Source organism: Ochotona princeps, chromosome 9 (genome assembly GCF_030435755.1).
Source record: "Ochotona princeps isolate mOchPri1 chromosome 9, mOchPri1.hap1, whole genome shotgun sequence".
NCBI classification, from domain to species: Eukaryota; Metazoa; Chordata; class Mammalia; order Lagomorpha; family Ochotonidae; genus Ochotona; species Ochotona princeps.
The window spans coordinates 29599460-29616216 of NC_080840.1; the positions used below are offsets into that span (position 1 = coordinate 29599460).

General features: G+C 33.3%; 1 protein-coding gene across 8 annotated transcripts in view; it reads right to left on the reverse strand.

The window, feature by feature from the left end:
• The window catches only part of RIMS2 (regulating synaptic membrane exocytosis 2), a 506806-nt gene that overhangs the window by 224812 nt on the left and 265237 nt on the right, over positions 1–16757 (reverse strand). For 5 of the 8 annotated variants that reach the window (XM_036498462.2, XM_036492201.2, XM_036492199.2 and 2 more), the window contains 6 exons: positions 15837–15904; positions 13914–14033; positions 11879–11978; positions 10384–10507; positions 8513–8559; positions 5157–5269 (listed from right to left, as the gene is read on the reverse strand). In XM_036498462.2, coding sequence (XP_036354355.2) covers positions 5157–5269; positions 8513–8559; positions 10384–10507; positions 11879–11978; positions 13914–14033; positions 15837–15904 — 572 coding nt within the window. Of the gene's footprint in view, positions 1–5156; positions 5270–8512; positions 8560–10383; positions 10508–11878; positions 11979–13913; positions 14034–15505; positions 15715–15836; positions 15905–16757 lie in introns of those variants that run through there. The other 3 variants (XM_004580663.3, XM_004580662.3, XR_009246059.1) reach the window with 2 other exon arrangements.

Consider the following 16757-nt stretch of genomic DNA (forward strand, 5'->3'; position numbering starts at 1 on the left):
TAAACCATTTTCAAAATATACCACCGTGATAAAAATGTTGTGCTTTCATCAGGGTATGCCAAAGTTAAATAAAAAAATAAAACAAGACGTTATCTCTGGGGATCCTCAGCATTTAATTTTACTGTTCTCCTCAGACTTCCACTCCATTCTTCACATTTCTTAAGGATGTCCCTCTCCAATCTGCCAAATCACAAATCATGAAAGGCTTCTTTCTGTAGTAGGACTTGATCAAAATTACACAGGTGTTGTCAAAAGATACACACTTAAAATCCAAAAGAAAGCAGATGTGTAGCATGGACTATCATTCAAATACAGTTCATTTTTTTCCTTTTCCTATGAAATCCAAACCAATCTACAATCAAGTCATCTGCATTTTTGTATGGAGATATGAATGCCCTTCAAAAGGAAGTGAAAGAAGATGTTAATTTTGGTGCAAAAAATTGATAGCCATGCATAGTTTTCTGCCTGATTTACATTTTCCGTGAACATTTTGAGGATCCCTCTTATTTCCAAAAGAAGAAAGGAATTCTCATATAACGAGTGTCTTACTAATGCCTGTCTGTTTAAGCTTAGGAGGATAATTACTTAACAGATGGGAGAGGAGATGTACGGAATTCATAGAAATTAACCAGGCATGCTGAAAAAGGATATCAGCAAGGTATTCTAGAAAGCGACTTGTATTTTCCTTGTGCTGGTATCTGTTCTAGTTTAGACCGAGTATATCGAGGTAATGAAATATCTTAAAGGCATATTAACATTTCATAACATATAAGATTTACTTTGAAATGAAGAGTATTTTCAGAACCGATCTTGTAACACAAACATTTTTCCATCTTCTAAAATGTAACTCACATTTGTCTGAAATCAACCCTCTTAAATCTGGCAATTTTAACCTAATGCTCATCCATGTAGTTATACATTGATTGTCACTGTAAAAGCACACTTTTGTTTTGGAGGATTTTGCTTTTTTTAAGATTTTGAGGTGGAATTCATGAAGGCTTATTATCCCTTGGCAATCACTAGACTGCTTTCTATTGCTATTAATCTTACACATTTTCACAAAAGAATGGTAAAATATTTTTTAGAGCACACAATGAAACTAACAAGTAACTAATTTCTCCTAACCATGAAAGAGCCACTAATATCTAAATCAACTTAAGCACACTTGAAAAGAAAAAAAAATGAGCTTGGGCCATATTTATGGCATTTATGATGTTATTTCCTACTATTTAATGTGTTACTATCGTTTTTTTCAGATTTATTTATTTTTATTGAAAAGGCAGATGTACAGAGAGGAGGAGAGACAGAGAGCAATATCTTCCGTCTGATGTTTCACTCCCCAAGCGGCCACAATGGCTGGAGCTGAGTCAGTCTGGAGCCAGGAATCAAGAGCTTTTTCCAGGTCTCCTACGTGGGTGCAGGGTCCCAAAGCTTTGGGTCATCCCTTGACTGCTTTCCCAGGCCACAGGCAGGGAACTGGATGGGAAGTGGAGCTGCGGGAATTAGAAGCGGCGCCCATATGGGATCCCGGGGCGTTCAAGGCGAGGACTTTAACCTCTAGGCTATTGCGCCAGGCCCAATGTGTTAGTATCTTTAAGACCCTCCTTTCATACCATGCTTTCAGAGTAGCATAGCTATGACAAATGAGGCGTACAACATAAAAATCTCTAAGACAAATTGAACACTTATGCAGAGTTATTTTAAAGGCTAAGAAATGTCTAAAGGAGACATTACTCCATTTAAATAAGCACACAAAATGGATATTTACAATACTTAATAAAAGACAGAGTCAAAAATGTTAAAAATAAACCAACTTGGGGAAAATCAGAACCACAATTCAAGCACCTATTCTGAAGTTTAATAAAATGATTGTCAATAAAATGATATATTCAATATGTTCTAATAGGAAGAATGCCAAGTCTTTATTGACTTTTAAAAGATGTAAAAGGTAAATTTTATCTTAACATCCATTCAAAAACTAAAGACTATAAAATAGGGCCCAGCATGGTAGCCTGGAGGCTACCGCTTGCGTCTTCTGGGATTCCAAGTGGGCGCCGGTTCGTGCTGCAGCTGCTCTGCTACCCACCCCGCTCCTTGCTGGTGTCCTGGGAAAGCAGTAGAGGATGGCCCAAAGCCTCAGGACCCTGCACCTGCACGGGAGTCCTGGAAGAAGCTCCTGGTTCCCAGCTTCACACTGGCTCAGCTTTAGTCATTACAGCCACTTGAAGGGTCAGTCAGTGGACGGAAGGTCTTCCTCTCTATCTCTCCTTCTCTCTGTACATCTGACTTTCCAGTAAAAACAAATCATCTTTACAAAAAAAAGACTTAAGTAATTTTTGAATATTCAAAATTGAAAAGTAATCCTCTGAAGAAAAAGCTGCACATTTCTAGGATAATACAAAAACAGAAAGAGAAATCAAACAGTGGAACTCTGCAAAGCACAAACTGAAAAGGTGGACATCCAATCCAGGAGGCAGAAAACAGACCTCTTGCGGATATTCCCACCACATACAACAACGTCACTCCTCATAGTTCTGCCTGAATAATGAGCTGCCACACAACCAAGTATGGGGGTGAAAGAAACTGAATATTTTTTAAAGTTCAATATGAAATGTAAATGTATACAAATTTGCATTATATGTATAATTTCCTACTTGCAAAATATCAGTGATTGAACTAGCATAATCCACTAGGAAAATAAAATCATATCCTATGAAAATTATCTTCACCCTCTGGTATTGGTGATTTGTGATTATGTAAATGTGATATCAGCCTAACTAACATTTCAGCAAAAGCAAACTTACTCAAATATAAGATTAAAAAAGGAAATGTGAATTGTAATTTCATCTTGTGATTTCCTAAGAATTTTCCCAAAGGGTGATACAGTTTTCTAACACATATAGTTTTTCTAAATTCTACATCATTAAGGCAAGTCAAACTACCTACAGGCTGGTACAGAAACACTTGAACATGAAAGGAAATAATCCCAGGATGGCATACTATTTAGATTTTCCTAGACTAAACAGAATGAGGATAAACTGAACAGATTACAACAGAGTGCAATCCATTGTATCTTGCTCACTTGTATTTTAAGAAATTAACACTAAGCCAGTGCTGGGTTCAGAAGTTACCATATATTTTTTAAACATGTTAGGTGTAATTTGGCTAAAACATTTTTAACTTCCTAGAGTAGACACAATAAATACGAATTACAGCCATCATCATTCATACATGTGAGTGAAGTGTAGGGCTGTGTGTATTTAAATTACAATCATAGGTAGGCAAAAATTTTGCTGTCAGTTTCATAGTGTACAATAACCTTTTTTAGTAAGCAAATGAGAAAACAGCATATATTTGAAATCATAATTACATGGAAATTAAGCCAACATCACAAATCAAAAGGGTTTAACTATACACTATCATACTTACCTTTAGAAATAAAACCTCAATTTTCTATCTCCCCCAAATATTTGACAGCCTCATCTTTTTACAACATTCACTTTAAATAGTAAGTCATTAAATCCAAAGTTTAACTAAATCTCTACACTATGATCTCAACCCTCTCTCCTTGCCCAAACCATAATGAAATCTCGAGACTATGAACGAGACAGGAAGTATTAACCCTTCTTAAGGGAAATTCAGCTTCTACTATCTCCTCCACAAACTCAAGCCATCTACACACACACACACACACACACACAAACACACAAATTCATAATGTATTGACATTATCCAACTCCGCAGAACATTAAACACATGCTTTTTAAATGGAGCCACAATAAAATATGTAATAGCTAACCATTTTCAACATTTTTCTAACATACTAAAGGAAACTATATATATGTTTATAATTCTAAATGGCAACATGTATTATATATATAATAAATATATATATGGAAAGATGTTATTCATTATGGAGATTGAATATACACCATTATTTTCAAAATAAAATATTTACTCTATGAAACAGAAAGGAAAAGAAAATCATAAAGAGAAAGAAAAATCATTTTAGTGAGATATATACAGTACCCTAGCATCCTAGCTCATCACATATGCATTGTATTTCTGTTATTGTCACCTTTGTGGTTCAAAACAGTAACAGACAAGACATGTTCAGGGAATTTCTGAATCATTTTTCATAGCTTAATTTTGCTTATACTCCAAGAACTCACCTTTCAATTAATGAAAAAATTCAGAAGATTTTTAAATAACACATTGCCCTTCCCCCCCAAAAAAGTAGAGGAAATTTTGCAGTTGATTTAATCCCTCCAAAGAAATCTATTTCTATTTCTCTTCAAATATCGATCTGATACATGGACTTTTTTTTAAACTCCAATATATTTTATCCAAAACTTCACATCTGTATTTAAGAACACAAATGGTTCCCAAACACTCATGAAACGTCAAGTTCAGTAATCGCAGACATTACCACATTAACCTGAACCTTTCTGATGTGTAAATGAGTAATTTTAAATATCTTGATATTTTCAATGGCTTATACGTAAATGATAATTGAACAAATGAATAAAAAGTAAAACATAAATTTGCAAAGCTCTGCAAATGAACATGATATAAAATGCATAACCGATTTTTAACTTTATATTAGGAAACAATGAATTGAAGGATCACTTAATGCAAAATCCCCTAGCATATAATCAAGAATTGATAACATATTACCTCATTAATTTGGTTTTACCTATTGACAAGGACATCCAAAGGATCACATTATTTTAGAGCAATTTCCATACTCCAATAATTACTATTAAATTTTTCAAAGACTGGAAAGTTATAAAAACTACATATTTAGTTTTAAGTATTAGCTTTGTATGGCTTTTATTTCTCTTAAAGTCATTGATAAATTAGTCATTTTATAATATAAAACAAAGATCATGACCTTGAATTTTGATATAATACTTGACTGAAAAATTATCTTAACAAAATCTAGTTTAATAAAATCCAGAAAATCAAGATCTAATAAAAAGCACTATAATAAATAATCAAAATTGAATTTTAATTTCTTTTAAAATGTAAGAATTAAAAGTTCATGGTTAAAAATACAATAATATATTAGGAAGAACTCAGTTTATAAAAGCCAACATATTTAAAAAATACTATTTGATATTCTGAAACAATAAGTTAAGTTAGAGATTACATACTGAAAGTTGTCCAGATAAGAACTGTGGGACATCCCTCAACATGCCAGGACTCATAGGAGAGGTAACAGAGATAGAAGGACGATCCATTTTTTGAGATTCAAAGGAGCTAGAACCTGAAAAGGTAATTATACATGAGAAATAATTAAAACGGTACTTGACTATATTTAATAAACTTACCTGATTACATTGTAAAATATTTATTCTTAAGATGCATGTAAAATATCATTTTAAAAAACTATTTTCTTACCCAGAATGTTTCCAATACATATGTTCTTAAGAGGTTTTTGGTGGGTTTAGTTTTGTGTTTTATTTTGGAAGCATCACTACAGTTTAAGGTTTCTTTTAAGGCCAGTTTGAATTATTTTCTGTGCCAATTTTAGTAGAAATACTCTCCTGTCTCAGCACTTAGTTTGTCTGTTATGTATACTATGCTGACATCTTATAATATTTAATTTTAAATAGAACAAACATATGAATCAACAAGCCAACTTGTGAAGGCAATCTAAATTCGCAATGCTCAGAACTTAAGTATTTGAATGTCCCAAAACTCTAAAGGTTGTCAAGCAGTGGGTTTTAAAAATCATTTCTAGAAAAACAGAATAAACTAAAATGGCAGAAAAGAGAGAGCTATGAAAAAAACACAAAAGAAAAACCAAAATCGCAATACCCATAATTTATTCAAGCATGGACAAATTTATTTCTGTGATGGTGAAGGAACAAATTGAAAAATATATAGAAATGAAGTTGGTAAGATACTGGGGAAATTACATGTTAATAATTATAGAATAATCAGTTTAGTACTAATAAAATATTCACAGTAAGTCTATAGGAATGGTATCATAAAAATTACACTTGAGAAAGATGAGTTTACTACTTATGTGAAGTGTGGGTTGCAATGAAAAGAGCTGGCAAACAGTTCAAGGTATGATGAATGCTGTAAGACAACAGCAGTAAATGTGGTGAGAAGGAACAGAAAGAGGGAATTCGGCAGAGAGCATGACAAAAGAAAATAAAGATGCAGAAAAGAAAGTAAAGATAGTAGAGCATGGAAAGCAGGGGAAGCATTAAAATTTGAGGCTCTAGCCACTGGAGACAAGGTCCATAAGGTCCCCAACACCTATGGAATGAATGCAGACAGGGCGGTGCTGATATTCACAAGAATGGAGGACACTAAAAGACTTTGAGAGCCTGAGTGAGGAGCTCACTCTGGAACACAGTCGACTCTGAAATACCTAGGAGACATTTCGGGGAAGATGAACAGCAGCTAACTGGAAAAACAGAATCAGATGTTTGATTAAAAACTGTTGAAAATGAGCCTGTGCAGTGTATGCCAGCTGGAGATGGAGGTGGGTCAATTACTTCAACAGGGCGTATGGAGCAAAACGGAACCAAAACCTCAGGCGTTAAGAGCAGAGGGAAGAGTGATGGTTGTCTGCTTGCTCGTTTGTTTTTTATGTTTCTTAGAAAGTAGGGAGAATAGTATCTTATGGTAAGAAGTAATCTGTTCTCTTACTCCAAAGCTTATAACATTTCAGATAGCAGAAACACACTTACCATTAAAAATTATTTGAACAGTTAGGGAAAAACGGACAATGATAGATGCTTTTCATGATATAAACTTAGGAGTCATATATCTTAAAAATTAAAACCACAAAAAGAGATGATTGAGGAGTCAGAAACGGAATTCTAGATCAACTAGTTCTAGAACCTTCTTCATCTTCAATGTTTAAAGAATAAGATCAGATGCCATTTGAGAAAGGATTCCTGTCTCCGTAGGAACAATTCTTTTAACAGCCATAAGAAGATAGCTAACACATGACACATATAATCTCTGAGTGATATGAGTGAATAAAAATTTCACCTATCCCAGGGTTGCTGCCCAAGTGTTATACAAGTATAACATCAAGTACAATTTAGGTATTAAGCAAAATGAGAGCAACAATGATAATGATGATACCATTACATCATCATGATAATAATAATATTGCTTGTTTCTCATGGTTGAGATAGTACTTTTGATTAAATGACTTTGCATCTAGCCATAGGTGCTATTCCAAACAACTCATTGGACCATATTTTAAATTGGATAGCTTTGGAAGGCCCAAAGAACTGCACTGACTCCACTGAAGAATTGTAAAGATTTATATTTATAGATATAAAAGTAAAAAATATTTATTTCTCAGCAGGAGGGGAAGGGGAATATAAAGGGTAGGAAGGGAAATCCCTGAGCCTATGGAACTGTAGCATACAAAATGAAAAAATTAAACATTTTTAAATATATCTATTACTACAGTATAGTCACAGTTTTGAGATATTTGGCAAATGTGAGCATGTCTCAACACCACTACTGCTGTCACTACAGTCTAGGGCAACATCATCTTATGCCTAGTTTGTTAGGTAAGTCTTCTCACTGCTTTTACCCTTGACCAGATTCTAAAACACACACCGCACCTCATTATCACCTTTCTAGTTCTAAGTTTCCTTCAGAGAAAAGCCAAAGTCCCAAAAGTGAGGCACACAGCCTATTCCATTTGGTAATCACAACTTCTCTCTTTTGCACCATTGTCCTCGTGTTTTCCATTCAGCCTCTCTGGCTACTTTCATCTCCTAAAATCTGCCTTGAGCTTTCCTGCCTTAGTGTCATTCACCAGCTGGAGCTGGAAAGCTCTCCTTTCAAGTTCTTGCTTTACTGCTTGATTCTAAATGTGGTATATCCTCATAACATATTTCAAAATGCAATCCCCACTCCGTTCTCTTCTCTCTCAACAGTCATTATCTTACTGTCAGGGGTTAAGTGGCTTAGTATGAAAAATTCATTCTGAAGAAGAATTCACGTGTTAACATCACTTAAACATCTATATTTACTGCTACATATAGTGTTAAAGTTAAATCAGGACTAATATTCTATGTTTAAAAATGTAAATGAGAATAAACACAGTTTTTCTTTTTTGTTTCACATAATATGCTAACTCTGAGGTTACAAGCTAAATATTAAAGTGGTGCTAGGTTTGAGGGTGAAACCCTTGCAAATGATGAAAATATGTTCATGATTGTTTTATTCGCATCATGATTTCATGGTTATACAAGTATGTCAGAACTTACCTAATTTGCACTTCATTTAAATTCAGTTACTTATAGCATGCCACAGAAAAACTGTCTAAAAATCTACAATGAAGACAATGTGGCTTCAAAAATCTTAAAATATTATGGAATGCTATGTTTTGCCATCATTATATGACTATACTTGATAGGAGGCTTTTATCTATCTTAGTTTATACTAATAGGTAAAATATTTCATTTGGCTCCTCAAGAAAAATATTATTGGTAACATTTCCTTCAAGAGAAATGACACTTACTGGATTCCAGCTGGGCATGTGTGCTCTCCGGTATTCTAGGTATATCTCTGAAATGATAGCAAAACAACACACGAAACTCAACACTAAACACAACATTATTTTGATAATTATCACCTGTCTTAGAAGAGGACCATACGCACTAAGGATAACTTTTTGATAAGAGTATTATTATTATATATAAGAAATAAGTGCCTCATGCTAATTAAAGGTATTTTTGATCAAAATAAGTCACCAACCTAACTCATTTTCTATAGTACTAAAGAGATAAAACTACCACATCTAATTTCCTAAATTACCAAAAATTAAGCATTACTATTCTTCGACAAATAATAGTTCATGTGGTCTCCTGCTTCAATGCCTTATGTTGAAGATTTATTTAATATTTCACTATAAGTTTATATATTATGCTATCACTTTTTATTTAAGCATTTCTTTCACATTGGCATAGATTCTGAAAATGGATCTATCATATGACCCAGCTATCCTACTCCTGGGAATATATACAAAAGAAGTAAATCTGTATATGAGAAAGTGACCTGCACCCTATATAATCTTTTACAAAGTAAAAAATTTTGTAATAGTTAATGAACAATTTTCAATGTTTTTTTTAAGATTTTATTTATTTTTATTGGAAAGGCAGATATACAGAGAGGAAGATCTTCCGTGCGATGGTTCACTCCCCAAGCGGCTACAACAGCTGGAGCTGAGCCTATCCGAAGCCAGGAGCTTCTTCCAGGTCTCCCACATGGGTGCAGAGTCCCAAGGCTTTTGGCCATGCTCTACTGCTTTCCCAGGCCACAAGCAGGGAACTGAATGGAAGCAAGGCTGCTGGGGTTAGAACTGGTGCCCACAAGGGATCCCGACGTATGCAAGGCAAGGACTTTAGCCATTACGCTACCACACTGAGCCCAATGAATAATTATTATAATGTAGGTGATAAGTTCAGATTTATGGTCAACTTCTTACAATTACCAAATTGATGTTAATGACTGTTATATTTATATTAATATATAAAATATAGTATGTTAATATAATCAAAACTTTTTGGAGATTGTCAAATTAATATAGACAACAAGTTACAAACACATACAGTAGTTTGGTATTTTTGGTAATCTAATCAGCATTAAAAACACACTTCATTGTTTCTTAAACTATCCTATCTGGTAGTTATGCATATTTTTAAAAATGTATAATTTACAAACTGTGTGATCATCATCATTTTTACAATATAGAAGATAATGAAACATTAAGTAATTGCTACTATGGTCTTCCCCTATTAACAACAGTAGCCATCTATAAGCTACTAGAATAATAAAAATACTAGACATCTGGGGGACACCTCGGTGCCAAGTCAATAATTCTCCCTCTGCCAGAAACGACATCCTAAATGAGCTCTTTTCATGACAGAGCTGTTCCACTTCCCTTTTGACTCCCTGCTTGTGGCTGGAAAAGCAGTGAATGATAGCCCAAAGCCTTGGGGCATTGCACTCACCTAGGAGTCCCAAAAGAAACTCCTAGCTCCTGCCTCCTGGCTTCAGATCAGCTCAGCTCTGTCATTTTGGGAGTGAACCAGGAAATAGGAAACTTTTTTCTCAGTCTCTCCTTCTCTCTGTAAATCTACCTTTCCAATAAAAATAAATAAATCTTTAAAAAATAATAAACATCTAAATATGTATTCCTCTCCTGCAATAAGCCATATATCAACCACACATTTTATCAAATCAAGTAAAGGGCAGGATGTTTTTGCTAAGCAGGAAGAAAAGGAATTGTCTATAAAATAAATTATTTTCATTCACATATTTTTAGACTGCACATTACGAACATCTTGGTTGTGTAAACTCTACACATATGAACTATTAAAACCAACTTACCCAATAGGCCTTGAAACAACAAGTTCCGCTTGTGGTTCAGGTTTGGATTCCAGAATGATATTGTACACTTCCTCAAATGTGGCTCCTTGCAACAACCTTCCATTCCATTCTAAAACTTCATCACCTATAGTGTATGTGAGCAAGAATCTTAGAAAAACTAATTTCATAAAACGTATTTGAAATAAAAGCAGTCTAAGCATCAATGAACTCCACAGAATAAGATCACCACTATTGAATTTAAAAAAAACACTGCAAACAGTTTCAGTGGCACAAAATTTAATAGCAACAGCGCACGTCACCCAGAATAATGATCATAAGGAAAAAAAATCACCTAGACAGTATCTCTATGTGATTTCTAATTCTGGATAATTCTCAAGACCTATTGTATCTTTCAAAAGTTTTAAAATTGTGCCCCAGGTTTCTCGATATCCATGCAACTAAGCATCTTATTTCCTTTTGGGTGTTACTGTTAACTGAAGTCTCTTGTAAAATGCTTAATAATTAGTTGGTTTTTTAAACTATTTTGGCATTATTTTTCAAAAGAAAAAGAAGGTCTTTGAGAAGCAAGATAAATATTAGGTATATTTTAGAATATACTACAATAAAGGTTGCTGCCATGGCTTACCAAGCTAATCCTTGGTCTATACTGCTGTCACCAAATAGGGTGACAGGTTCAAGTTCCAGTGCAGCGTCCTGATGTTGTGCCTCAGAAAGCAGTGGACTACACAGCCTATGTGCTTGGGCCCCTACACCCATGTAGGAGACTTGGAAGAAACTCCTGGCTCCTGGCTTCAGAACAGCCCAGGCCTAGCCATGGCAGCCATTTGGGAAATGAGCCAAAGGATGGAGATCTTTTAACTCCCTCCTTCTCTGTGTGTAACTCTGCCTTTCAAATATGAAAAAAACTAAATCTTTACAAAAAATGTGTAAAAATCCATCAATAAAAAATGCAATCAATAAATGAAAAATCATTTTAGCTACTATGAATCAAGAATATAGTACATTTTCCAATGACCGAATGAATATTTCCATCTCAGGGACATGAATTCTTCATGGCTGGCTAGATACACTTATAAAAAAAAGGGGTAACTTTTTCATAATTTATTTTCTTTTTTCTTTAATGTTTATTTGGTTTTATTGGGAAGTCAGAATTACAAAGAGAAGGCGAGACAAAGAGATCTTTCATCCATTGGTTCACTCCCCCAGTGAACACAACAAGCGGAGCTGATCTGATCTGAAGCCAGGAGCCAGGTGCTTCCTCGGATCTCCCACATGAGCGCAGGATGCCAAGGATTTGGACCATCCTCTACATCCTTCCCAGGCTACAAGCAGGAAGCTGGATGGAAGTGGAGCAGTTGGGACATGAATGAGTACCTATATGGGACCCGGGTGGTTGCAAGGCGAGTATTCGGTCACTAGGCTATCCCGCCAGGCCCTTTTCATAGTTTTTTAAGCTTAGTATCTTAAACACAAACATTCAAAGATGGAAACTTACCTGGTCTAAGATGTCCTACAGTATCAGCTAAGCTTCCTTTTTTAACTTTGGTAATGAATGCACAAAGCCGACCTGATTCAGTCATCTTCCCTCCTACTACCTGTTTAAAAGAGGAAAGTATTAAACCAGGCATATTGTTAAAATGAACACTGTTGAAGACTCCTGCAAAAATATCTAGAACAATTTGGAACTTCTAAAATTACAATTTAATGTGCTGAAGATAATTTGGGGGGGTTATCCTAAGAACTAATTTGTAAAAACTTGCCTTGGAAAACACTATATATTAGAAATAACCATAATTGGTCATTTGTATTCCTTTTAAAAAATACTTAGGTTTATTATAAAAGATGTTATTATAGTGGTATATAATTAAATAAAATGTCTAGTTATAAAATTAATTGTTATAATACGAAATATTTGGTGCTTTGATTATGATATGCTATTAATTTTCAGTAGTAATCTTTGGGCATCTTGATAATGTTTTTAATGACCTAGTATTTCTTGAGAATAATATTAAATATGCTTGTTGCCTGAGAAGTAATGTAAATCTTAAACATTTATATTCTAGTTTTTCTATTTTTACATTTATATTCAAATATATCTTCTTTAAAAATAAGAATAATTTGGTGGAGTCATATGTGTTCTTCAAAGACTTGATCCTGAAGATTAATTATTTGGCTCTGATCAAATGCCATTTAATCAATATATCAAATCTATGGCAAATGAGGCAAATAATAGCAAATAACTTCATTGACTGAAGTAATTTCTCTTCTAAATGGCGTAAATGACAAATTAACTTAAAAATCCTTGATTTATCTTATTGCATACAATTATTCCGTTTCAGTAAATTAGGCTCAATGGAATTTAGTTTATGAAAGCTAATGAGTTTCATATGTAATTCTGAAAATTAAATCTGTAGATCTTAGAGAGTTGGAGCTCTATGTAAACTTTATAATATTTTGGCTTATAACTTTAATAATAATTGATGATTATACTAATTATTGTCATTATTATTAATATATTAAAATTTAAATGTTTACATGTTTCTTATTTTATCTCATAATAGTATTATCTACATTGGATAGATGTGAGTCTATCTTAGATATGAGTCTAAGAGAAGCTTCATAGCCCAATGTTACATAGCTAGTAACTACAGCAACTGGAATTCAATTAAACATTTCTGTTTTTTTCCACCACCACTGCTGAAATGCTATAGTAGTATGATATAATTTAAATCCCACAGTTGACACCATCTTTAAATCATGAAAAAATTGCAATTCACTAAACCCATCTATGGTGAATGTTAAATAAGATGTAAAAAATTCTTAGGTGAATGCCTTCCACATGGTAATCATCAAAAGAAATGTTAGTTGCCCAATTCCACTGCTATCCAAAGTTTTCTGTTATCTCTTACCTATCTTATTCTAACTTCTGCAAAATGGTTTGACTCTAAAACATTTACTCTATTGAATTATAAAAAAGCAAAACAGCTCTAATTATTGTAATTACCAATAATTTTTCTGAGATTTCATAGTTACAATATAAGTCAATATTTATTTTATCCCCTAATTATTTTTGAATTTTCAAATTACAAACAATATTTTCTCTTCCTTACACATACACTCACATTTTACTACATTAATGCAATTATATGCATGGATAATACACGTATTGAATAACTTTAATTTGCATACTGAGAAATTAACTAATACCATCATACTAAAGATTATCCTATCACATAAAATCACAGATAAAGACTAAGGGCAAATTATATAGGTAAAATAAAATTGAACATTATATTTAGGATTTTAATGTGTACTAATCAGGTTACTTTCAATGCCTTCTCATATTATATTTGTGACTTTTATAATATTTGGAAATAAAAATGTATATTGAATGTAGAGATTTATGAATTCTTGAAAATGAAAAAACAATCTCCTGCATTCATATGAGTATACACATTAACTAGATCTTTTGTTTCTCTGATAAATCTAAAGTAATACAGAGCCAAAATCTGTTGCATGTTATTACATACCTTCAGGCCAAGCATTGCTCCTGAATCTCTAGGTACACTTCCATCTTTCAGACGTTTGTGTAATAAAATACGGCCAATCAAGCGATCTCCATCTTTAGATGGCTGCCAGGTCACAGGGTGCTGACATGTTACAATTAACAAACAATAAAAATGTATGTTATTTCATGGAAAACAGTATCTGGTTATACAATTTTTCTAAACGTCAGAATTTCAAAGTGTTATGATTACACAAACCAGTTTCTACTACAAAACACTGATCACAAGGGCTTTTCATATTTTGCTTATAATCTCAACTTTATGATCTCAACTATTTTTCATTAATTATTTTAGATTCAGTTTTCTGATCCAATACTAGAGCTCTATATCTATGCCAAATTCCTTAAAATTCTAAAGAAATTCAAATTCTAATTATTTACATACCCAAGATTTATTAAAAATTCACAAATTGAAAGGTACTTTTCAACTATCCAGTAAAATTCCTTAAAAATGACATTTACTATTCAAACAATTTTGAAAGCTAGGAAAACTATATTATATAAACTTTCAAAGTCAAATAATATTAACCAATGAAATCTGGACATTTGTGATGCGGGTTTCCTTTAGTAAGTTTCTAGATTCAAATTTTTAAAAAATGGTCCCAATAATTTACAACTGATTCTGTGCAGGAGGAACAGGCTTCATTCAAAAGTGGAAATTTTAGATTATATTTTCCACTTTCCATAAGGTCACTGACTTTCAGATCCATTTTCTAAATACTATATAATTCAGTGGTACGTGCTGTTGAACAACCTTGAAAACACTAGTAGTTTATTTCTTTTCAGAGCAGAACCAAAGCCTTATAAATAATGACACACCCTTCCTAATGAATGGTATGCTACATATAAAATAAATAATTTGTGTAATCATAGTAGTTTCACACTTTTCTAAAGGTAACATGCATATCTTCATGCAAAATTTAGCAGGCAAAAATTAAGTACAAGTCAGTCACATCTATATGATAAAACAATTTCAGAAGTCTTACTATACTAAAAGCAAAAATAACAAATATCAAAGCAGATGACAATGGCTCTAATACTAATTAATACTCTATGAAAATACTAGGACTATAAAACAAAAGAGCCAAATGACAGCGAAAGGGAAAAAAGAAAAACAACTTTTTTTTTCTGTGCAAACAGACCCAATTATTTCCCTTTTGCCTGGGATTCAAACTATCAATTGATGTTTCATCCCAAGGAAAATATATGCAAGCAATCAAATAAGCCAATCCAAGAAAAATTGCTTGTTATTTGTGGTTTAGCATAACATTACGAAGTTATCTCATGCAACCACTGATAAAACATTCCTTTGTTCCTAAGTTTTATTTTCATTCACTTAAGTTTTGGTATGCTGTCAACAATAAAAACAGCAGAGCAAGGAAAGAGTTTTTGGATTGTTTGATTCGGTTTTGTTTTTCTTTTCTGCACCTTAAGAAATGCTACATTGATCCTTGAAATGTCCTGTCCTCTTCTCATGTTCTGATTTTTCAATGAGTGACAGAGAGCAAACGAAGACCAAATGAGCAGGGTAAAAGGCAGGCTCCACAGTCTCAGTACCTTCTCACTACGGCTATGCTCCTCGTTAAGGGTTGTGCTACTACAGGTATCTACCCCAGAATCCTTAATCTGAGGCTCAGACCATTCCAAATCCTCTTCCAAAGAGTGGCCACCAAAGCACATCATTTTCTTTTGTCTCTCAGACCTGGTGTTAGAGTCCGACAAAACTGCCTGCTCACTAGTTTTTCTTTTTCCCTTTTGACTGTCCCCTACAGGTGTGGGATAAAGAAAAAAAAAAAAGATACAAAAAAGAAAACATGCAAAGGTGTAAATAAAAAAGGAAAAGTGAAATGATAACGAAAAGTATATAGTAAGGCTCCACATGTCTCACCAAAGACATTGGGGATGCCTCACTGCTATGCCAAGACGTATGGTCCAACCAGTGGTAATCCATGTCTCCTGTGAGTCAGACAGACAGAACAGTGCAGTAAAGGAGACAGCGGGGGAAAACGGACAGACAGACATTATCAACATTTTAAGCTGTGGGATCCTGCCTGGTTTTAAGAACTTTGTCTATAGCACCCATGACTTGCATCACGAGAAAACCTAGATTCCAACAGGATAAAATGTAGAATGCTAAATATTAGGGTTATGTGTTCTAGACAGAATCTATACAACAAAACTCCTACAGGAAAGAAGCCTAATAATACACAGAAATAAAAACAAATAAAGAAAAGTTATACATACTAAAAAAAGAAATATTATCAACCCCATCTGTTACTATTTTTTTTTCATGCTGACAAAAGGTGGGAATTTTTCTCCAATGATTAATTGATTATCCACATTTAAAAATTCAACACCTATTTGCCAATACCTCTATTCCAAATGCCAAGTAAATAAATGTTCCTTCTGGGATGCAGTATATTATCGTTTAAAATATTAAATCTCCACTAAAATTTGGGTGGTTAAAAAATACTGGTTACATAAAATATCAACTTTGAAATCATCAAGATATTCATTCATTTTATAGTCATAAAAATAAAATGTCATTATTTAGTCTTAGTTTGAAAATATTTCAACTTTTTAAAGAAACTATCCATATCAAAGGAAAATATAAAATGATTATTAGTTTAAATAATATGTCTATGATAAGTGAGAATGGATATATATTTTAAAACTTACATATTATTTACATTAAAAATAATTTCGTGTTTATATATGGTCATATAAATTTTTAAAAATTCATTGGCTCAATATATTTTAAAATACATACTGAATACTCCCCATGTATTAATCTAAGTCCTGGTATAAA